Genomic DNA, 25,056 nt, shown 5'->3' with positions numbered 1-25,056 from the left:
ATGCCTGACTGACTGTTTTCAAGTATCCTATGTTCAAGGGCCGAGTCCCCCGCTACATCGTCACAATCCGGCCGAATGGAGGACTGTCGATGACTGGCCTATTTGCTTTAGCTGCCATCGTATAGGTGACATCGCCCACTCTTAATTGTTGGTCCTGGCTTCCTCATTTGCCCTATACCCATAACCGTCACTTTGAGAGCAATCCGGACCGTTTCGAACCTAATCTCGCACGATCGCATGCCACCAGCAATGACGCTCCTGCCGTATCATACTGACGCTCACCATCTCCTGCGTGGACACCAGTCCCATTCGCCGCTCTCTCATTGTTAGTCATCTCGCTCGCCCCAGTTCCGCCGATTGGACGTCTACGTCCGGGAAACTAGACTGCAGCACCTGAGGTGACGCATTGACGACTTGTTCGTAAAATCCTTGGACGACAATGCCGACTAGACATAACCTAAAGGACGTTAAAGTGGACGGTGTACTCATCGCTTCTCTCGTTGACACGAGCGCACAGATATCTGTGATGTGTTAAGAGTTACAGCATCGCCTGAAGAAGGTCCTCAGCACCGCCCACGTTATCAACCATCTGTGTCACCGATGGTGGAACACTTCCTGTCCTTATTATGTGCTCAGTACGTATAAGTGTCGCCGAACGCTCCACGACTGTACTACTTGCTCTGCTCGAACAGTGCTCCCACGAACTCATCCTTGGCGTGGACTTCCTATCCGCCCATTCTGCCCGGTTTGATTGTGGAAGTGGTGTGCTCCAGCTAGTTTGTGCTCCGTCGATCACGTTCGACTGCCACCTCAAGCTGCTGTACACGTGAACTTGACGTCCCTGCCTTCCATTTCCGATGGTGATTATGTGTTGACTCCAATATCCGATGTACTATTGGCCCGAAATATTGCTATTCTCCACACCCTCATTACCATCACTATTAACATGTGTCACTGCCCATCACTCCTACTTGTCCCTCCACTCGTTCGTTCTCCGTGACAATATTCTCTACTGTCGCAATACGAACTCCGACAGTCCTGAGCTTCTGCTTGTAGCACCTATGACTCTCTATTCTACTCTTCAGCAGCTCCACAATGCCTCAGCGTCCGGTTACCTCGGCAGTATTCGCTCATAGGACCACGTGCAGCGTCGGTTCTACTGGCCAGGCTTTCACTGTTCTGTGCACTGGTACGTTGCTGGTTGTGAGTCCTGCCAATGCCGCAAGCGTTCGTACTTGTAGCCTGCCGGCCCACTTCAGCCTATAGACATTGGTCCAACTAGTCTGTTTTACCGCATCGGCTTTGATCTCGTTAGACCATTTCGGACTTCTCTTTCGGGGAACAAGTGGATCGCTGTAGCTACTGACTTTTTTTTTTATTGATATGATATAAGGAGATGTTGATGCACAAATAAGGCGCCAGCTACTCCTCAGCTCTTGAATGGGTCTAACCTACAACATACAGGTTCAACATACAAGATTACATGTCAAACCACCTTCTTATACAAGCACTAGAACATAAAAAAATACTTCTCAAGCAACGTTTTCACAAGTACACGACAACGTAAAAGAAATATGTGGTACATACAATGAAGAAGTTAAATAACGCCACGGCACTGCAGAAGAAAGTCTCAAAAATGCAAATAATACTGTCACCTAACAATACAGTCTCTAATCACGTGACATGCTATGCCATCACACGGCCACTGGCGACCAGTTGTGCCACTGGACGTTGCATACTTCTTGCTTCACGACGTCATCCTCCACCACGGCACTCCACGGCAGCTGCTGACAGATCGTGGTCGGTCTTTTACAAGTCGTCGACGATATTCTTTGTTCGTGTTCCACACGTCACAAGCTAACCACCGCCTACCATCTGCAGACAAATAGACTTATAGAATGCCACAACTGCATGCTCATGATGATGCTATCCATGTATGTTTCAGCAGATCACCGTGATTGGCACATAAGTTTGCCTTATGTGACATTCGCCCGCAACTCGCCACGACACCGGCGGCTCTCCCCCCTTTTATCTCTTGTTTAGCCGCCACCCCACATTGCCCTTTGAGACACTACTTCCATCAGCTACGCGCGCTTCTACATAATATGGCCGCAATGCTGCTGCTCCTGCTCAAACGGCTCGTCATATCACACGAGACCATCTCTCTGCCTTTCAGCTGACTCCGAAGGGCAGTTACGATAGCCACAACAGCGCCGTTCACTTCACACCAGGCTCTTTGGTCTTTCTTTGGATGCCTTGCTACCAGGTTGGCCTGTCTTCAAAACTTCTTTCCCGCTACTCTGGGCCCTACAATGTTTTACTGCCAGTTCACCGAGGTCACATACGAGATCACCCGATTGCATGGTCACTCGTCATCTTCAGTGCCGTTGTGCATGTGTCCCAGTCTCAAGCCGTACATTTCGGCCTACAGCCCTTCCCTTCTCTAAGTGCCGAGACAGTGGTCCGACCACCAGGGGTCGTGTGTTACAGGCCTATTCCTGCATTCTGAAGGAGGTGCTCAGCGGGATGACGGAAGACGATAGAAAAAACACATTCGTGGTCATTGTTGATCTGCTATCTTAGCTGTTGTTTCTCTCTGTATTTATGTTGTAAATATAATTTTGCCTACTCTTTATCTTCGGCACAGTATGTTAGTGCAAGGTTTGTCCTTCTTACAGCTGTATTGATATCAACCTGTTGACTGCCAAAGCTGGTAATTCGAAAAAAAAAGTAACTTATATAAGTCATGCTGGTGTATAAGACGCACCTGTTCTTTCGGTAAGTGATTTAAAAAAAGTTACAGTGATGTTTCGCTCCATGAAAACGGGTCACACGCAAGCGTATAGGTGCCATATACTTCCACTCCAGGCGCATTTCTGCCGTCGTGGTGGCCACGATGTTCCGTATAAAGTGCAAGGGCGATAACATCGTCCCCGTGCGTCGTATGCTGTATGTGCGAGTGAAATCATGCGACGGTGAGCCGAATCGCGCACAAGGGAGGAAAGTGGGAAGGCAACCCGGGAGGGAGGGGGGCTGCCTGTACTTTCATAGCAACTGCGTAGTTTGCGCAGCGGCGCGCGCCGTATCTTATCTGCAGATGGGACGACTTCGGGGTAGAGCGACTCGGGGTCGGCCTACCGCTGTTTGCGTTGCTGCTCCATCGTTTTCGCACGGTGCTCGGGGACTTTATCACGAGAACCCGGCACCGCGATAGTCCGCACAGAACCCGTAGCAATTAAGTCAACCAGCGCGCTTCGCGTGACCGTAACGTCGGATCCGATTTTGACGGCACTTTTTCTGGACAAAAAAAAAAAAAAAACGTACATAGGTCGCACCGTTCTATAAGACGCACCGACGAAAAATTCAGGGGAAAAAATGCGTCTTATGCACCGGAAAATATGGCATGCTGAATGTTTTGGAAATATTTGATGAACCAACCCAGCTGATACTGCAGAAGCCTGAGCAGCTGTTGTGAGTGTTCGTTGTCTTAACTTTTAATATTGCAGACTTGAGAAATGATCAAGACATGTTTTACAAAATTGCAATATACATCTATTTGTTATAACATAATGGATGTGTAGCAAGGCTACACTGCATGGTTTGGAAATGTTTGGTAAACTTGCCCAGTTAATACTTAAAAAGTCTGAGTTGATATCAACCTGTTGACTGCCAAAGCTGGTAATTCGCATGGTGGGAGGTATTGGTAGTTTAAAAACCTTTTCGTAGATGGCCCGACAGCCAATATTCACTGGACAAGTTTAGACATCTTGTTGATTAGATGGCAGTAGGAGGTCCACTGCAGAGTGGTTTGATTTTTCTTTATTTTAATTGACATTTGTGTAATGTTTGCGCACGTGTAGCATGCATTTTGACACCTGTGTCCTTAAACAGCTCTGTGGGCACTTTTCAAACGACGTCAGATTTCACTGAACTACTCTCTGGTAGTAGAGAATCGAGCAGTGCCATCGCCTGTCCTGTGATGTTGCGTTGTTTCTGCTCAAGTCATCAACCAATCAGCCCAAATGCTCCTGCAGACAAAATTAATCATGGCTGTGCAAAGTATGCAGTGTTTAAAGGAAATAAAAGGTGACAATGGTTGAGAGAGTGAAATATTGGTGCTCCTCTCCACATGTCCGAGTGTTTCAAGGTTTTCCGCAGAAAATTGAATCTGTGACTGCTAGTTATGGTTCTGAACTAAACAGTGCTGCTTTGTATTGTAATAAAGCTTTCTTTTTTGCATTTTTTGAGCATTTATTACTGTAAAGCATTATATAGCGAGCACGACAGTAGAAATTTCTGTAGCATAATTTCCGTAGCAATGGAGGGGCCGTCGCGCGCTTGTAATATTTAGTACCCAATGGGTGAATAGTAAAAAAAAAAAAAATGCGCATCGCACAGCTTATCTTTTTTTTTTTTCATCTTTTATGCTTGCTATCAGAGCTGAGGCGTAGCATTGGCACACTTGAGTGGTCCACTTCACTTGTCAAAAATTAGTATTGCATATCAAAGGGAGAGTGGGTGAGAACTTTTCTGAGAAGCTGCAGCACAAGAACAACATAAAATGTGTTTTGGGGGAAGCCTTTGGCCAGATGTGTTTTACTAGCGATCTCTGCTGATCCCTTGGTGATATCCATCATGCACCCAGGGGTGTGCGGCCCTTTGGCGTATCCTTGCTGGTGGCTGGCTGGGACAATGGCCGGGGCTACGTCTTCCAGTGTGATCCATCGGTGAGTATCTGTCACACTGATAATCTCCTGAGTTGTGCATGAGCCAACAGAGTGCAGCTACTTTCCATAAAATGGGGAGTATACTTTGAGTCCACCGCTGATATGGGGGGCAGGATAGCACATTTGGCGCCCTTGACTGAAGCTCCCGGAAGCAAGCTGCATTGTCCCGGAAGTAGGCACTTTACGACCTTACAGTGGCACTTAGTGTGCACAGGAATTCGACATTTCTACTTTTCTTCTCCTAAAATGCCCGCATGTTGTGTTGTAAACTACTCAAGCAGGCCGGAGAAGTCTTTTGGGAAGACATCCAAAATTGGCTATCACCACACGATCAGTGTCACTAACATGAGTGGCGTGTGCTGGAAACACTGGTGATTGAGAAAACGCCTTACGTTAAATAAGCACAGTTAAACCTCCATATAATGAAATCAGTGAAATCCCCAATTTGCTTCGTTATATCGAAATTTTGTTGTATTTAGTTGACCTTTTATACAAATAAGGGGGGGGGGGGAGTACAGTCGCCGATCAATTTTTCTTAAATGGGAAGGGGCCGCAAAATTGTCCGAATGATCGGGCAATTGAAAAAAGCTAATTTGAATGAGAAAAGAATTTATTTTGTTGAACATGGAAGTCTGCGACCAATGATGGAGTTTCATGACAAGTTGACGATATCTTCAGATTGGCGATACAAATTAAGAGAACCCAACCATGCTTTCACGTTTACTCCGCCCCCGCAGCTGATAGAATCGTCCGCACTGAGACGACGCTATCGTGAAAAGCGCTGGCAGCGGGGAGCGAATGCTTCGTCTGCCTCTCGCTTCAATGGGTCTCTGAAACTCGAGATTACACAACCACCGATGCTTAACGCACGGGAAGACAGCTTACATGATGCTACACCATCTAAGCACACCCACTCTTACATGAGCTACGCCATCTAAGCACACCATGGTGTTCTATGGATAAGAGTTGATGAAAAGTTCAGTACTTCGTTATGTTGAGAATTTCGTTTTGCATACGGGCTCAGATTATTGTAAAAGCTCTTACTGGACATACACAGACGACACTCCCTAAAAGGCGGAAAGCCACAAAGAAAAATTGTTACGGCCACAGTATTGTCGGACCTCGTGCACTATGCTCTATCTCAGTAGTTCCCTGCAGCACTGTGGAAGCTGCAGGACTCCTTGGCCAATAGGAGTGCCAAATATCCCTCAAGATGTGTTCATCCACGCTGCATAGACTGCTCAGCATGTGGCTTAACATTCTGTCGACATATGCTCCTTGATTAGTGCACTGACACAACAATGTCTTGGCGTTGTAACCATAAGCTGCATTTACATGAGTGCGACGGCGAGGCGTTGCTTTATTTATACGCTTTCTCAGCAGTTGCTTGCAGCCTCCTTAGCTAGTAGCGGCGGCGAATGCCCTTATGATTGTTCACCTGCGCTGTATTATCTGCTCGGCATCAATTTGGCATTTGCTCACCACCATAGTCACGTACCATACTGGAGCGGTGTCGCCTAGCAACAGAGGCGCGCCTCTTCCTTCTTTCACCCTTATTTCCACGCACGCCTCTTTCTTTCACGCTTCTTTCTGCGGCCGTTAGTAACTGCGCACGCAGAGAAATGTAACCTCCGTACTAGCGGGGATACGCTGCGGGCGTGCTACACGGTCGCACTTTGCACTTTCCGGACGGTGTTGTTTACGCCCGCTTGCGCTTTGGCATAGTTCAGGTGTCTGCCTCGAGCGATACAGTTACAATGTCCACCACAAGGGATGTGAAAAACAAACAAATAGCAAGAAACATTGCGCTTTGGAGGTGACATGGAGCTACCTTTTTTTGTCAGTAGTTTTCTCGGCGTCAGTGTCTGATTTGTGTGCGTCACTCTTATTAAGGGGGGATGCGGGTTCTAGAATGGTAAAAAACCGCCGAAAAATTGATTTTTGGAAAAACGCATTTTAGGAATGTTTGGGCCTTCAAGCAGCTGCCCTCAAATTATTAACCCTGATTTCGATCGGTAAATAGGAAAAAATCGGCTTTCAAAACGCCACGGGAGACGCGAAACGACCTGCGGCAGGCAAAATTTGTTCAAACTTCCCGCGCGCACCGCAGGCGCAGCCGCCAACCGATCCGCCGCTATCTTGGGCTTGTTTTGTAGCTGTTTTCTTTGGGAGCATTTTGCACCAGCTCAAAATGACGCCGCTCAAGCTGAACGACTGCTCTCGCCGCTTTTCCGAAGGGTGGTTCTGGGCCTCTGATTGGGAGGAGCGCGCGCGCGCAAGGTGAGCCCCCCGTCTCGCGTCTCCCATTGGCTGGCGCGCCCACCAAAGCGGCCATTTCGCTTTTTTTTTTTTTTTTTTTTTTGCGTGTGCCTGCCGTATCTCCGTTGCTCCCGGTTTCTCGCGGTCGTCCGCTACGCTTGTGTTCACGAGGCTCATGCACCGTCTTTTCGTCTTGCGCTCGTCTGACGATAACGCGTTAATCTTACGGAAAGAAGCGAAAGCGTCCATGGAACGCATGGCTGAAGATCGCGGATGGAGGCGCGCTACGCGAACGGCCGGAACCACCGCATCCAAAGCGACACATCTAACATCGCCGTTGATTCTACTAGGGCATAGCTACGGCGCATCTGATGTCATTGGATCGTCAGCCAGCGCGTCCAGTGGCACCCAAGACTGTGTTGATATGGCCTACTATTGAGCGCAAGACCGCGTTGATACGGCGTACTATTCAGCGCGCTGCCCGAACGGTCGGCACGAGCGGAACGGCCGGAACCAGCTGTTGCGTCCGAAGCGGCACATTAACGTCGCCGTTGATTCTACTGGGCATAGCTGCGGCCCATCTGATGTCATTGGATCGTCAGCCAGCGCGTCCAGCGGCATCCAAGACCGCGTTGATACGGCTTACTATTCAGTGGGCGAGTCGGCTGAGCGCGCGAGAAGTGCGGCGATCTTGAAGGAGTGTCTGGCATCATAGTGCGCAACGGAGCGGAAATTCAAGCTGCTAGTCGCCAAAGCTTCGAAAGTCGCAAAATGAGCATCTAGACAGTAGTGCTACCAAGGTCAGGCTTTCAAAACGGCACAAGCCAGCAAAGAACCCTGCATATACAGCCCTGGCATGCTGTAGAGCGAAGTGTTGAATGACAATAATCAATTTTGATCATTCAATAAATATTCCATAAATGCGTGATTTTGACTTCAACATTGTGTAAGTTTATTGTCTATGGAAAGGCGACTTTATTATACAATTTTTGTATTCATTTAGCTTGCAGGCCACTGGAACGGGCACATGAAGTAGTAAATGTAGTTTCTCATGCTGGTTTAGGGGCAGTGCATGGCTCTATGACAAGCTTTTCCCAGTTTTCTGGCAGGGTACAGTCATATATTTAGTATAGTCATTCTCGTGTAGAGCTACAAAATGATGTCATTAATATTGCTGTAGCTGGATTCTAGAAAAAGTTGCAGCTGTGTAAAATTCAAATGCGTTTTTCTCAGTTCGATGTTTTTACACACCGCACTCAGTCTTACGGAGCTTTTTTCTATGATGTTGTGGAGTGACATTAACAAGTTTGGTATAAGTGTATTCATAATGAAATGATCTAGGGGGTGATGCTATTTCTGTTACTCTAGCATCATTTTATAAATTACATTCAAAAGTAATAATGAGTGAAAATAAGAAAAATATATTCACAGTCAATGTTGGTCCCCTTTTTTTACCTTTATAATGCTTTCAAACAAATAAAAATAGCATCGTCCCCTAGAGCAAGTCTTTGGCGTTAAAGTCATGCTCTTACTTTTTGTCTTTGACAAGGATAAATTGCCAAAAAGCCCCGTAAGAAGTACTCATGAAATTTATTTTCAGATTTTAATACTTCTGAACTAGAGTAGCTATCAAAAAACTAATTATAGATGTGAAATCGGCATTAAAAATTGATCTAAACAGTGAAGTTTCGTTCAGATAAAACCAAAACTAAAGAAAAAGCTTTTAGAACCCACATCCCCCCTTAAATGGCTCTTCGGTGATAGTGGCGGCGGAATCTACCAATAACAGGTCGATGGCGATGCGGCTGTACATAAAAAAAAAAAGAAAAAGCAGTCTAAACAAGCAACACGTTGGCCATGACAACTTCCGGCGCATGCAGCTGCTTCCGGCACCGTGCCGTTTTTAACGCGATAAATTTAAGGGCCATGTCGGACAATCCACTAATTGTCCATTTCAGCATGCACTGAATGTATAGAGCTTGAGAGCCAGCGTTGATGATTGGCACCGGTCCGCCAGCTCTCGAACTCAATCCACCCACCGTGCGCTATAATGGACAGCCCACTCAGTGGACACAGAGTATCCCCCCCCCTTGCACACTACTCAATAGCAGCATAGGTTTGTTCATTTGTAGGCATGTGCAAATGTCAATTTTTTGTTTGAAGCAAATAGTAATACAGTCGAACACACTTATAACGATCCCAGATATAACTATTGACCAGTTATAATTGCCACATTTCATGACATTTACAAAATGAGAGCATGTGTGAAGTTCCGAAACACGGAAGCGTTACCAAACTGGGCGCATGGCAGTGTTCGCCATAATATCTATTGTGGTCACAGCACACGCTGCTGTGTGACAGATGCAACGGGCAGAGTGCCCACACATCAAGAACAGATAGATTTTGTGCACATGTTACGTGCACACCCAAATGTACGAAAGTGCAGCATACTCATCCTTCAGTGCCTTCTGCCAAACGTGAGTGGCTTATTAAGCTAACTGAAGTTTTCAAAGTAAATTGCATCAGAAAATACGTAAAGTACGGCATACACACAAGCTGCAGACACAATAGCTTCGGGTTTTAATTCAAACATGCTAGAAAACGTAATTCTGTTATGAGGAAACTCGGACAAAGCCTTAATTGGGCAACATATATTCTTGTGCATGCCGAAAAAGGTCCATGCGGGATATCCTTAGGACATTCGTAGTAGGATATCCAAAGCTGGACATACAGAGGATGTTTCATTTGTCTCTGAAATGGTACATGGACATTGGGACATGATTAAGATCTCCTACAAACGAAGTGCTTTCACTGGGCAGTTACAGTTTGTCGATGTGTCATTTACATTGCTGATAACGGTTCGCTATGCTGTTCTACCTTTTAAACTTCACACTTTTTCGGCTGAAGCGACTTCAGAAAACATAACTTTGTGGCTCTCGGTGTGTGTGTGACTGATGATGCAACTGTAATGCAAAGACCTTTGCAAAATGCCGGCATGCCAATAACAGTTTCCCCTTCCAGTCAACTAGAATGCTTCGCTGTCGTATGCAGAATCCGCTCTATCCTGCCGATAGTAAAATTTATCTGAAGCTCTCGAAGGAAAGTAGTCAGTTTTACCCGAAAGGCAAAGCATCGATTACGATAGCAAATTAATAGACAGCTATACGAAGAAGGATACTAGTTTTATCGGCCGTATAAAGTTTTAAACATTCGCTTACTACCTAAATTAATTCATTATCACTCATGATAGAACTGACAGTGCGATTTTCCTCAATGTTTGTGTATAATGAAAGAATACCACAAATATCGCGTCTACAAAAAGTTATCGACAAATATTTATTGGTTCTCAAGTTAAGTGGTGTACTAGATCTAGTACACTGGGTGCATGGTGTTTAAATGACCAAGGCACTTGTCATTCCGCTCCTACCTCCTTGTATGAAATTTTTAAAGTACCCTTTTTCGAGGCACAAAGTGTCCGTGCACTTACATATCCATGCTGCTTGGGCGTGACAAAATCGGCATCGCAGCTGTGTTATGATTTTTTTTTGGGTAGTGAATGTGACCATCCGCCACGTACAGCGCGCGGCGACAATGTTATCGTGCTTGGACTGAACATCATGGCGACGACGACGGTGGCAGAAATGCGCCTGGAGTGTCCATATAATTGCTCTCGCAATAATAATGCATAACGACTTCAGAAATTTCATACGCTGTACTGGATCTTGCTCAATTTCTTGGAGATTACATGTGCTCGCAATGTCCCAAATTTACAACAAACATGGCAGCTGTAAACAACAGGTTGTCGCTTGTGGCCTCGCTTTCATGCGATTTTAAAACGACGCTTTCTAGTGGCATCCTATGGGTTTTGATGCTTTGCATTGGTCTGTCTGTGTGGAGACGATGAATCCGCTGATAGCATCGTCCCACTGCGAGCGCCACTATCAGCCGCGGTGGCAGAGCAGATGCGAAAGCTTCTCTTCGTACCGCTGATGTGACGATATATCATTGACAGGGCATGAAACCGTATGTTTGGTCACCGACTTACTAATTCAAAAAGGTGAAAACATTTTTTCTTATTGAAATCACTTTTTTTTACGATTGCCGAATAATTGGGAAAATATTATGGCCCCTTCTGGTTTAAGAAAAAACTGTGGCAGAACCCATCCCACGTTGACTGTCTTCGGTAATGCGTTAGCATTGGATCAGTATAGCGACACAACGTACTTCCACCATAGAAAGGAGTTATAGATCAGGCATGTACTGCAGCGGGAATCCTGTTTTGTGGGCCCCTAAGAACACTTGGTGCCATCTGGCGCCGCTGCCATGAAGCCTGCACGTGGCCTCGTAAATGCATGGCGTGCTGGTGTGTGCGGACGCTGGGAAACGCGTCATGCAGCAACACGTTTCTCAATGTCCTCTCGCACTTCTTATCTAGGGTGCCTCGATACCAAGCTTCTTTCTCTGTACAGGGTGGTGACACATTCGCTTGCACCACCATATTGGGTCAGAACATGTAAAGGCGCGCTATGATGAACAGTGGGAATTTGTGTTTTTCGCTTGCTGATAGAGTAAAAATTTGTAATTTTCGCAGTTTGTACGCTTATGTGCATTCCATTATTTACATGTCACCTTAAAAACAGCGGTAGAATGCTTAGAGTGAAGCAATACTGGAATAAGTTTCGAGCCCAGCAGATAACTAGTCGTTTATGCCGCGCGTTCGCTTGCGCTCACAAATTTGTTTCGAAAACAGTCTTGACGCATATGGTGTATACTTAAAGGTTGTCCTTCAATAAGGCTGACGTGCCTCTGGCTATAACTATAGCTGAGTAATGCCATGAAAAGGTATAGGACAAAACGAGGTCAATAAGTACTATAGCAGTGTTGCCAATAACTGAAGGTGCTGTATTCATCGAGATACAAATCCTGCGTGTGAAAGGTAAGAATGATAAAGAGCACGTGGCCGAGAACAGTCTTACATTAGCAAAGTGTGAAAAACCAAGCGCGAAGTCGCGGTTTCCATAATGGCCCTGGCTGCTGAAATCGAATGAGTGCAAAATGCAAAAATGCTCGTGTGTGTAGGTTTAGGTGCACGTTAATGAACCCCAGCTGATCAAAATTATTTCGAAGTTCCCCTCTGTGCTAAATTATGAGACCTTGGATTTGGCACATAAAACCGCAGAATTTGTTATTTTTCTAAGTGATCAGCAAGAGCAAGGCATGCGATCTCAGTGGTATGACCTTTAAACAGAGATAGATGAACACTGTCGTTGCAGACATCTAGCTTAAAGTATAAATCCATGCATTCGGCTTATGAATATTTCCTGCCTGTATAAGTATAATGCCTAAATGTCTTGCTGAAAAACACATTTGTCTGACGTTCTGTTATGCAACAACCCATTGATGAGCAAAGCAGTGTGACTAAGAGCAGCATATATTGACGTATCCCACCAAACGAAAGGACGAAAGAGAAAGTTTACTGCGAAATTGTGTAGCTGTGACTTTAGTAAAACCACAGGAAGACAGCCTGTAAATAACTGAAACATGGTTCAAGGCAGCTCACCAATATGTTCACCTGCCTGAAGCCCAGCAGGCCATGGTACATAAACTTGAGAGCATTGAACAAACAATGTTAATGTTATGTGCTTCTTACAAACATGAAAACCGATCAAACATTACACCTGCAGTGGTTTTACTTCCATATTCCATCCCCCCTGTTACATTTGACTGGTACAATCAGTGCAAACATAAATGCTGAGCCGCAACACGACAAAACTCCCCAAGCACATTTTCCTAACATTTCGATGCTCAGTTCATGGGATTGTTGGAAATTACACATAGTTCGAGCAGGCTTCTCGTCGCCTTGATTAAATGACTGCGACGGCAAACGCCTAATGCTTCGGAAAAATTTCTGAAGACCGTTTCACGCAAAGACTTAAATTTAAGCATAATGGTGTTGTAGAAGAAAGTTCTTCCAGACCTTTTCCAGTGTTTTCGGTCGCGGGTAAATTAAGTCATTGGTGTCGGTTTTCCGTTTAGCTGGTGTACAAAGGTGTGCAGCAAATGAACATGACGGAGTGTTTTTAACTAAAAAACTGGCACGCACTTTTCGTCTTATGTCGCGAGCCTGAAAAGTAAACTTAGCGAACACGTCCGCAGCACCGTGGAAATTACAAACACTAGGCAACGCGACAGCGCTGCACTAACTAATGCATGCACATGTACAGCCGCTTCAACAGCTCCGACACAATATGGCACCTGTGTGGTGCGGCCCTAGTCAGAGGGTGTCGGCGGGAGGCAGCGCCGACATCGAGGCACCCTATTCTTACCGGACATGCTGTGCCATCTAGTGCCACTCTTGAGAAGTCTGTGCGTGGCCTCTGAGACTACAAGCGTAGCACACTGGTGCCTGCGAACGCTTAGGATTGTTCCCTCGCTTGCCGCACACCAGTGGCATACACTCAGTGACCCATGTTGGCGAGAGGTTCATTGAAGAGTGGCACACATCCACTGAATCTATGGCGTAGCTTGCTAAAGCGTTGGTGTGAAAGGCGTCCATTGAAAAGCGGCACATAGCCAGTGCACTTGTGGTGCAACCTGCTAATGCGTCAGGTTGCTGTCCTTGAATGCTTGTTACGTGGGTTGATGAATTCCGCTCTACATCGGATAAACTTAGAGGGGCCATGACACCAAATTTTCGAGCTTACATTATGCATTGCATGTTAAACTGTGCACATCCCACAGCAAGGTGACAGAATTTGATTGCATTCGGTGCAGCAAAAAGTAGATGACCGTAAAGCAGTCTGGTGACTCTGAGTGGCGACTAAACAAATAGGCACCCTAGGGTAACAAGCCGGTCTCGAAGGCCGTGCTTTTGTGTACTGCAAAGACCAGAAATGATTGCAGGAGCTGGAAATGCGTCATGGCCACCATGCGTTGTTTCGTTCTTGCATTGTGCGTCTCGGCACATCTCTGTGGTTTGCTACTGCATTTTATTGCGCAAGTGAAGAAATTGCGAGCACAATTCAGCGGCGACACCGTTGCTACGCCATTGGGTGCTAGGGCGTGCGGACGAAGACGTCCGATGTGGTCTCGAACTGTTTCACAGCAGACGACACAGAGGTGCCTCCCGACGTCACTGAGCCTTGTCAAAATGGCGGTTGGTGTCGGGGGGAGGAGTTGAGAGGCAGCGATTTCAAATTGAAATTTAGGATTAAAATGTGCACTGAGAGCCCAGTTTTCTTGTGTGTATAACCACATTGGGCCCTCTACTCTCAGTTACAAATATAAACTGAGAACTGTTGAACGACTGTGTCAGGGCCCCTCACCAGGCCTCATAGAAAATATCGATTATACGCTGGAAGTTGGTACGTGCCCTCTAGGGAGCGTTCTACCGCAATAATTTTTCAAATTGGTTCATTAATAGTCGAGATAGAAATATTTCAGTGCCGCAAACCCATGATTTCAGGAGGCGAGCTTCACCGCCAACATACACACTCTCATCACTTGCCCTGTCTAGCCTAAGCAAGCGAAATTCCTTCCCTGCATTCATTACATAACGAGGGCTCGAATCCGGCAACATTGATGCCTTCAGGTAGCATATGTGGGTTTATTGACCAGTTGCCATCACCCAAAAATATCACGTGCTCGTGATGCCAGCGGCAGAAAAGATGTTCTACATCCGCCACCATTGTTTTTGAGTGGTGGCGCTGGCTAACACTCCCAGGGTTAGTTCTAGTTGTAAAACATAAATACCCCAGAAAGTGGATGGGAAAACGGCTCAGCATCACATGCGTAATGCGAAGACGTGGGATCGTTCCCCACCTGCGGACAGTCGTTTTTTCATCCATTTTCATTTCCATTAATTTATAATTTCTTTAATTTGATTAGTAAGTACAAGTAATTTCCCCTATGTTGTCCTTGGTGTCATTGTTTGTTGGCTTCTTATGATATGATTATAATAATCGGGCCTCTCGGTTCCCTTTCTTCTCATTCATATATATATGTATATATATATATATTATATAAACTGTTTCCACCTTTGCAAGTGAGCAACTTTATATTATAAAGTCGCTTACTTGCAAAGGTGGAAACAGTTTTACCTCGGGAATTACTTTCGAAGCGCTATTACTGTCGAACTCACTTATAACAATATTTATGTGCCAAGATAATTCCATTGTTATAACCGACTATTGTTATAACCAGGTTGCACAAGAAAGAAGAAAAACAGGACACAAAACTCAAAACAGAGTAAGGGCAAGGGTCTTATATCTGTTGCATAATGGTCGGTTCCTTTTATTCAGCTTTACCACAATACAGCATTCTTTTGCGGCAAAACATACACAGTTTATTGTGAAGCAAATTTGCTGGTAAGACGGCACTGAAGCTTACCAAGAGCGGTAAGAGGGAACTGTGTAATGTGGCAAAGCTGTCTATAAAAACCGATCATTATGCAACGGACGTAAGACCCTTGCCGATGATAAATGAACAGTCAGTTCAGAAAGTCTGTACTTTTTCACGAAGTCGTGCACTTTTGACAGATTTTATGGTGCTTCACAATGTTCCTCTTCGTCTCCAATGGTAGAACCATACGTTTCTTTTTCACTGGCACTGACGTCGTGCATTGCTGATGGTTTGTGGGTTGATAGGACATTTTCCGTTTCTGCGGCAAGACAATCAATTGGAGAAACCAAACGCCACTGCGATGGTGGGGCGCACCGGAGATGACCGAACATGCAGGGAAAGCTGAAGGCACAGCCACCTTCAACCGTGCAACTGGCTTCAGCTTTCTCTGGGTCACGGTGGCCACAGTCAACGCGACAAGGCTGGCAATGTGGCTGTGGCATGCAGGCGGGTGCAGCACGCACGCGGCTGCTCACTGTTGTATCCGTTATATACTTATAACTGGTATCATTATAACCGCGGTTCCACTGTATTCACATACTAAGTTTGTTATACCTAGTAGCACTGGCTGGGGTAATTTGGTTTACTTTTTTTCTTTTTAAACCCGCCATACTATATGTATTCACATATTGTCATGTAGAAACTCGAGTTTGCATTTATAATAATATACACCCTCTATGTATGACGTCAGCAGTTTGTGCGATAATGCTCCAAGGCTGTAACAATGAGCGCGTTAAAATGTGGGTTATCACTGCGAGAGGCTTTTCTGCTTACTCGCAAGTCTGTTTCTCATCCTTGGAGGGTTCCTCGGCTGTATCGATCTTTTGAGAAACGTGGTGCAAGCAGCAGCTTAGGTTCGTGTGTCTGTGCAGGGTGCCTACTTCCCATGGAAGGCCACTGCCATGGGCAAGAACCAGATGAGCGGCAAGGCATTCCTGGAGAAGCGCTACAGTGAGGAGCTGGAGCTCGAGGATGCTGTGCACACAGCCATACTGACCCTCAAGGAGGGTTTTGAAGGCCAAATGACGGCTGACAACATTGAAGTCGGGCTTTGCGATGCCACTGGCTTCCGTCGCCTGTCACCTAAAGACGTCAGGGACTACCTGGCCAACATTGTCTAGCTGCTGTGGACCAGTGCTGTGCCTTTCACTTTGGTTTTTTTTTTTTTGTCTGTGTAAGGAAAACATAAAATGAGCAATGTGACATGGGCACTCGTCAATAGTCCCTCGTGTTTTTTGTGTCAGCAAGTAGGGATGTTTGAATAGGGAAATCTCCGAATCGAATTGACTACGAATATTCGAGAAATACAACCACCAAATATCGAATCGGATATTGATATATTTTCTCATCTTAAAGCAATATGAAATTTGCACGAAGTCCTGCTAAAAGAAGAAATAGCGCTTATATGCATTGATATATGCATGTTATACCGTTTACAGTTACACTTCAGGGCAAATGCGAAACTTATACGTACAGTCGATCCCCGATATATCAAACTATATCTATTGCAATGGGGGTGTTTGCCTAGCAGCACTCAATATAGCGTTTTAGCGGTAGAACGAAACAAGTCAATGGCAGCTATGGCGAAGCGGGCGAGCAAGCGTTGCTTGTCTTCTTCTTTCACCAGCACCGTGGCCAGTGCCTTCAGTACAATCACTCCCCACTGAAAGAGGAGCCATCCTGGCGACCTATGGGCAGGAGAACACAGGGGTCATGGCACTGCTTGAGGCGGGAGACGTGGACTATTTGCTGGCCGCGACGACGCTGGTCAGAAGACTCGTCCATCGTCTCTATCAGGTAGTTGACCGCGGATGTTTGTTGCAGTACCCGATAGGGACCGTGGTGCTTGGAATGCAGCTTGGAGGAAAGGCCCGGTGAAGTAGACGGCACCCACAACCAGACCAGCGAGCCAGTACCCGACGGGGGGGGGGGGGCAAGCGTCTGCTTGCCTCTACGTGACGTGATCGATAATAAATATCGGTAGTTTAGACTCTATACATCCCCCCCTCACGTGTGCGTGTGCTTGTGAAGAAATTAAGTAAAAAGTAAAGTAAGCAAAAGTTCACTCTCTCACTAAAATACAGTAAGTACGACAGGTACAGTGGGCGTTTGGAGCAATGGCCGCTCATCGCACCACTGAATGGACCAGTCTTCGAAAACGCATCGTTGAGACGACCCGCCCGATCGGAGAAGACATCACTAATTGTTAATCTCCGTTAAGCGTAGATGGCGTCGTTCTCGTCGGAGCGAAGTGCGTTTCACAAGTCAAGGACGGCTATACACGTGAAAATGCACGTGTGACCAGGCTATACCTACTCGCATAGCAATAGCTTGTTCGCTGCGTCTTTGCGCTAGAAAACTTAAATACCCGCAATGCTTTTTTTTTTTTTCGAAGCTTTCATCGCCCTGCTCCCTCATACGAGAGGGTTGCATTTCCTGCGGCAAGTGCATGGGCCGCTGTGTCTTCCGCTGTGTGCGAGCGTGCAGCCGTCATTTTCCTTTACGTCAACAGATTGAGAATTGTACAGAATATTTCACCCCACAGCATAATAGATATGGCATGTGTACGCATTTTAAGTAGTGCGTGCAACTCATTTCTACTTCACTTACGATGGTGCAAACAGGAAGCGGCCTTGTACCTCACAGAATCTCGACTGATTGGTGTACTAGTGATGCAGGAATGAACTCCGGTCTTGTTCAGGGCATAGTGCACATAATCAATTTCTCAGGACGCGTGAACTCCGACGAAAACTGTGAGCGCCTGCAACAAGAGTTTACTTACGCTGTACTGCGCACAGCAGTAATCCATGCTTGTCGGCTGTCTGTTTCGTGCATTCTGTTGCGAGTCGGTGGGATTTCACTGCTGGCATCAACTCCTTCGTGTGTACATTGCTGGTTTGCGATTCCACAACATAACAGCAACTACCAACCTTCCGTAATTGCTGGTTTGGGATTCAACAACACAACAGTAACTACCAGCCTTCCATAGGGGCGCAATCGCAAACAAGAGACGTTTCGCGCGCAGACTAAGGGGCCATTCACACTTGTGATTAGGCGAGGTCACGCGACCGATTGCGACTGGCGACCAAAAAAGCTGCTCAAGACGAACGATGTTCACCCTGAAAAATGCGACCGACGAGTCGCTAAACCGAAATGTCTCACGATATGCCGTTCACGTCTGCTTGAAATGTCATCGCCGCGTAAAATAAGCGTCAGCGTACACGGAAGTCCTGTTCCTTTGCATCTGATTGGTTCAGCTGTTGTGCGACTGCAAAATCGCGCGACCGCAGTCGCAGAACAGCTGAACCAATCAGATGCGAAGGAACAGGACGTCCGTATACGCTGACGCAGACGTGAACGGCGTATCGTGAGACATTTTGGTTTAGCGACTCGTCGGTCGCATTTGTAAGTGTGAACATCGTTCGTCCTGAGTAGCTTTCTGGTCGCCAGTCGCAATCGGTAGCTCTCTGGTCGCCAGTCGCAAGTGTTAATGGGCCCCTAAGGGTGAATGGGCCCCTAAGGGCCCATTCACACTTGCGAGTAGGCGAGGTCGCGCGACCGATTGCGACTGGCGACCAGAAAGCTATATATACTCAGGACCAACGATGTTCACACTGACAAATGCGACCGACGAGTCGCTGAACCGAAATGTCTCGCGATATGCCGTTCACGTCTGCTTGAAATGTCTTCGCCACGTAAATCAAGCGTCAGCGTATACGGATGTCGTGTTCCTTCGCATCGAATTGGTTCAGCTGTTCTGCGACTGCGGTCGCGCGACTGAAAAATCGAGCAGTGAGCGAGTGGGCCTAAACGGTCCCATTTCGAGAAAAGCGACGATTTTGGGCTATTCGCTCGCTGCTCGATTTTTCAGTCGCGCGACCGTTGTCGCAAAGTTGCTCAACCAATCAGCGCCGCGCCGAAAGTGATATGCGTTTTTACCGGCGTCGTCCACGCCAAATGCAATGTCCGCGCCACCATATGCAGACTAGAGACCAGTAATTGGTGTCTTGTCTTGGAATGCTGGGACGCAGCAGTTGCAGCAACGTGTCGAATGTACGCGGTCACATTCGCTGGAAGCTAAACAGCAGGAAAAGAAAGCACAACACAAACCCTTTTTTCCAGCTGCCGTTCGTTGGTTGAGCACGCCACCCAAAGGTGAACAGCTTCGCTTTAATATTATGCACCGAATATTCCCACGCAAGGCGAACTAGAAATTGCAACTTGCTCTCGATAATACTGGGAACGCGCGGTGGCGCCGACCAGTGCGGACGTCTCCGCACCGGCTCCGTCTTGTTTTTGCTGTTTTCGATCTTTTATGGGGTTTTCAACCCAGGTTTCTGCTCTGGATTTGTGCACAAGGTGGTTTTACGTTCGTGGATACCCAATTTCTGGACTTTGGGTGCGTATTTGCCATTTTTCGACTGTTTTCTGATCGGAACGCCACAGGAGAGGCCGCTGAGCTTAGCGGCGTCGCCGCCGGCAGTTAGGCCTAGCGACGAGTAGGGCGCTTGATCGCCGCTTTACTGAGGAGATGCCTGTCGAAGTGGAAGGCGAAACGATCGAAGAAGAGGAATTCAATGATGCGGGCTGGAATTTCGTGCGCGGCAAGTCCTCAAAGCAAGGAACCGCCGGACGCGAACCCGACGCTGGTTCTAGAAGATATGGTGGATGTTTTGGCGCGCCTTCCCAACGCAGCCGTTCGACGCTGAAAAAGCGGGTTATTGCGTACTCTCGCATGCCCGACTTACTGGAAGATCACCGACGGATCGTCATACGACCGCGGGATGGTTTGGATCTCAGATAAGCAGGGCATTGCAAGGTTGCTGAGGCAATCATGGCCGCTGCGAAGATCACTTACGACGCTGCGGGGGAAATATCGTCGTGGTTAGTACGCCGCTGGAGAAGCACGCGCAGAATTACGTGTGCATCAAGCAAATCAAGGTTGGAGAGAAAGTGTACAACGTGAACGCCTACTACTCCGCGGGTGACGGCTACTGCAAGGGTGTCATTCGGAACGTGGACCGGGAAGCGTATTTCTATTTCAGCCCCCGTACAGCGCTCGACCGCTGGCGCCGCGCTGCGCCGCTCGCGCGTACCATGTTTCTAGCCGCCGCCGTTGGAACGGAGGAGGCGTTGAAACGGAGAACACGCTGGGTTGGGGCTGACTAGCCTGCTGTTAGGGGATCGGTGGTATTCCTAAATAAACGCATCACTGTTTTGATGATCCAAATATAATCTCACTATCAGGGAGGGAGCAGTCTACCTGACTGGAGCAGTATTTTTTTATTTGGGGTGTTGCTACGCTGCGCTCCGCAACACCCCAACGACCGCCGCTTCGCGTCGGCGCCCGGCACCACGGCTTCCGCCGTGGCGCCGGGGTTCAAACGCCCGCGCTGGCAAACAGACAGGAAAACAAAAGGAAAAGCGTGATAGAAAAAAAGATAAAAAAAAACGAGCCACGGCGGGAATCGAACCCGCGTACGCATGATCCCGATGCGAGCGCCGTAACCACTCAGCCATACAGTCTTTTTTTTTTTTTATTGCATTGATACAACAGTCAACCACGTAGTGACAAAATCATAATTTTAGAACTGTTTCATGTGTAACAAGCCTTCCATACGGGGCACCCAATCGGGTACACACTTTTTCACTTTTTCCATTTCGAACCACTCAGCCATACAGTCACACTTCCAAGGTCAGCAAGCATGCGAACCATATGATTGCGTTCGAGCGCCCTCGGCGAAAGCAACCACCTAAAAACGCGGTACGCGCGAGCGGCGCAGCGTGGCGCCAGCGGTCGAGCGCTGTACGGGGGCGCAAATAGAAATACGCGACCGGGAAATCACCGAGAAGGAACTCAACACTATGATAGTGCATTCTACGAATCCGACAGCCATGTAAGCCAAGCGCATAAAGGACTCTGGCACCGTGGTCATCGTCTTTGAAGGCTGTGAAGTTCCGAATTACATCAAGTTTGGACGTGTTCTTCTGAAGTGCTACCTGTATAGGCGACAGGTGGATGTGTGCTACATATGCTCAAAAGTAGGTCATCGAGCCGATGTATGTCCGACGCCGGAGAAGAAAATCTGTCGTGGATGCGGGGTGGAAAATCCCACAGACTCACACGAGTGTAAAGCGAAGTGCAAGCTATGCGGAAAGGGTCACCCGACGGGGGATCGAACTTGTACACAGCGTTATCAGACTCCTTTCCTCGTGCGACAGCGACGAAGAGAACGGATTGAAGAGTCAAGACGGGAACGACAACCTCCCGGGAGATTTCAAGATTTTCCTGCCATCGAGGAGCGGGGAGACCAACGGCGGAGCCAGGGCGCTACTCCTCGCTCGGAGTCGGCTGGTCCTGGGTCACGATCCACCTCAGGACCTGGTCATCTCCCGCCGCAAGCAACATGGGCGCAGAAGGCTGGTGACGTGAAAGCACCGCAGGTAAGTGGGGGTAGTCCTACAGGGCAGCCGGGCAGTGAGGAACTTAAACAGATCAGAGAGGAGAATTCTCTTCTAAAAGAGATGGTAATGGCACTTAAAGAGGAGATCGGAACGCTCAGGAAAGCTATGGAGGCAACTAATACGCCGGCTCCTGTTGCTATGGAGACTTCGGAAGGACCGGTAGGTCGTAAACGCAAAGCGGTGGGTGATGTAGCGGTTTCAGACAAGGATGGTTTCGAATCGTTTCGAGAGACCATGGAAAAGTCGCTAATTGAGATCACGAGCATACTCCAACAGCTTCGAGTAGATGTAGGCGAGCTCAAGAAGCATAGCGCTGATCACGGTAAGTGACTTAGAACATTGGAGGCTAGGGCCGATGAGGTCCGAGTTATTACACCAAATGAGGAAGGCCGGACGTCGCTTCTTCCTTCGCCACAGCCTATGGTTGGGGCAGACGGAAACTCAAAATCTGGCAGTAAAAATGGCGGGGCGAAATAAGCAGCACCCGGCACTCCGCGTGTGGCAGTGGAACTGCTGGGGGTTTCAAAGAAAAAAGGCGGCGTTGTGCCAGTTTATTAGAGCTAGAGAAGACAAGCCGCATGTCCTCTTGCTGCAGGAGACTCTCCTAGAGGGGATTACCCTGTCTGGGTATGAGACTTACTGCCACAGACAGGATGACGGCAGGGGGATAGCGGTATGCGTTTCAAAGCAAATTTCGGCTCTTGTACATCACGATCTCGACAAGCGATTTAAATCGGAATATCAGTGCATTGAACTTCTCGCGGGGAGGCGACTGCTCAAGGGGTTGCTAATTTTACATGTTTACAGTTCCCCAAAACGTTCGCAGGACCGTTTTTACGCACTTATTTCAAAGGCTGTGAGGCTTGCGAACCACGGTGGCATTCCACTTTTGGTGTGTGGCGATTTCAACGCGCCACACACTGCGTGGGGGTATCCAAAAACTACAAGGAAGGGTGACTCACTTTACAAGAGCACGCACGACTTAGGCATGGTTATGTTGACTGATCTAGAGCACTGCACGGGCCGATTTCTGCGGCCCGGGCCCGGCCCGGGCCCGTTTTTACATTGGGCGATCAAAACTTTTATGGCAATCAAAACTTTTATGGCAAGACCCGGGCCCGGCCCGGGCCCGGAAATAATCTACGTTACCCGCCCGGCCCGGCCCGCCACCCCTTTGCCCTAAGCCCGAGCCCGGCCCGAGCCCGACTCGAAACCGGCCCGAACCCGGCCCGAGACCAAAAAATACATGTTTTTCAGAGTTGAGAAGCCCGAGAATAACTCGCAGAAAGCCCGAGCCCGGCCCGGGCCCGCGTCAAAAAACCCGAGCCCGGCCCGGGCCCGGGTCAAAAAGCACACGCCGTACCCGAGCCCGGCCCGAGCCCGTGAAAAAACTCCTCTACCCGGCCCGGCCCGGCCCACCGGCCGGGCCGGGCCCGGGCTTTCGGGTAAGCCCGAGCCCGTGCAGTGCTCTAGACTGATCCCCGTTATCCGTCGCGAACTGGCAACTCAGTTTGTAGGGACACCACACCTGATTTAACTTTTACAAATTTTCAGGATCACTGCGAGTGGATTAATTTATATGAAGACTTAGGTAGTGACCATTATATACTCGAAACTACGCTCTTGGCAACTGTCGCTGGCAGCAGGAAACACACTATGATAGACTGGGATCTTTTCCGCGATATTCGTAAAGACTGCTGGGAGAATTTTTCGGATTGGAAACAAAACTTATCCAGGGACGTTAAGAGGGCCACAAAGGTCGTAGAGACGCCGCCAGAGATCGGGAGCATGGATAGCAAACTTGCCCACCTCTTTGAGGCCAGAAATGGCCTTAAGGAGCGCTGGAAACAGAACAAGCTCAATAGGCGGTTAAGGCGAAGGGTCGCTGAAATTAACAGGGAGATCGAGACTTACTCCGTGCAGCTCGAGAGAGCGCGATGGGAGGAGACGTGCAACATGGTAGATGGGCAAATGCGTGTTGGGGGAAAATGGAACTTACTTAAACATCTGATGGGACCCGAAAAAAGCAAAAGTAGTCAGCACAGGGTGGTTGACCGTATAGTCAGCGCGGCTCTCAGAGACAGCTCAGAAAAAGAAGTTTGCAACATGCTTGCAGGCAAATATTTGCCGCTTAGAGGAGTGGATGCCCCCCCTTCGCGGCCCCTCCTCTATAACGGGCGGACGCAATCCAAGCTTGATGAGAATATTACCACAGCTGAAGTTCGAATGGCGCTAATGGATCTCAATGGCAGGTCGGCACCCGGGACTGACCAGATAACTAACACTACACTGAGAACCTTGATGACGCTTCGATTGACTTTCTCACCGACCTTTTTGACCACCACTGGGCCAATGGCACTTTCCCCGAGGAATGGAGACATGCGGAGGTGGTCCTCATCCCTAAGCCGGGCAAAAAGCCCAGCCTTGACAGCCTCCGCCCCATCTCACTTACATCCTGTGTTGGAAAGGTGTATGAGCACGTTGTCAATAACAGATTATCTGCGTTTATCGAAGACGAGGGTCTCCTCCCTCCGAATATGGTGGGTTTCCGTCCGCATCTCTCAACGCAGGATGCGATGCTTCTGCTTAAATCTCGCATCTTTGACGATAGCACTCGCGATGCCAGGGCTATACTTGCTCTCGATCTGGCTAAGGCATTTGACCACATATCGCATACCCACATATTGCAATCCATAAACGACATGAACCTGGGTGCGCGGTTTTATCATTTTGCTGCGGCTTTTCTCAGTGAGCGAACAGCCACTCTTAGGTTGGGGGAGCTGAAGTCGGAAAGCTACGAATTAGGTTCGCATGGAACCCCTCAGGGGGCAGTCGTCTCCCCGCTTCTTTTCAATATTGGCATGGCTCGCCTTGCTCGGGAACTGGACGAACTCGAGGGATTGGAAAGTGCGCTCTACGCGGATGACATCACGGTTTGGGTGCGCGGTGGTGCCGTAGGCCACCTTGAGGACAGATTGCAGGAGGCGGTCAACACGGTCGAAAGGAACATCAGTCGTATGTCATTAAAGCTTTCAAGTAGTAAATCGGAGCTATTAATATACAAGCCCACCAGAAAGGGACGGCGACCCAAGGACTGGGTCCCCCCGGAGGAGGTGGATGTCACATTATTGACTGCTAGTGGGGATACGATTCCCAAGGTTACCTAATATTGGGTATGCTCATCTCAGCGAACGGACATAACACA

At 48.0% G+C, this 25,056-nt stretch overlaps 1 protein-coding gene and 1 pseudogene across 1 annotated transcript in view; both read left to right on the top strand.

Moving 5' to 3' along the window:
• Window positions 1–16,597, top strand: part of LOC119456590 (proteasome subunit alpha type-2-like) — a 40,060-nt gene extending 23,463 nt beyond the window's left edge. Inside the window, exons 4-5 of the mRNA XM_049668973.1 lie at window positions 4,646–4,727; window positions 16,259–16,597. Coding sequence (XP_049524930.1) covers window positions 4,646–4,727; window positions 16,259–16,507 — 331 coding nt within the window. The 3' untranslated portion in view covers window positions 16,508–16,597. The remainder of the gene's footprint in view (window positions 1–4,645; window positions 4,728–16,258) is intronic.
• Window positions 1–25,056, top strand: part of LOC119455341 (uncharacterized) — a 75,382-nt pseudogene that overhangs the window by 29,324 nt on the left and 21,002 nt on the right.

This window comes from Dermacentor silvarum, chromosome 6 (assembly GCF_013339745.2).
Source record: "Dermacentor silvarum isolate Dsil-2018 chromosome 6, BIME_Dsil_1.4, whole genome shotgun sequence".
NCBI lineage: Eukaryota > Metazoa > Arthropoda > Arachnida > Ixodida > Ixodidae > Dermacentor > Dermacentor silvarum.
This window is presented reverse-complemented; position numbering and strand designations above follow the sequence as displayed.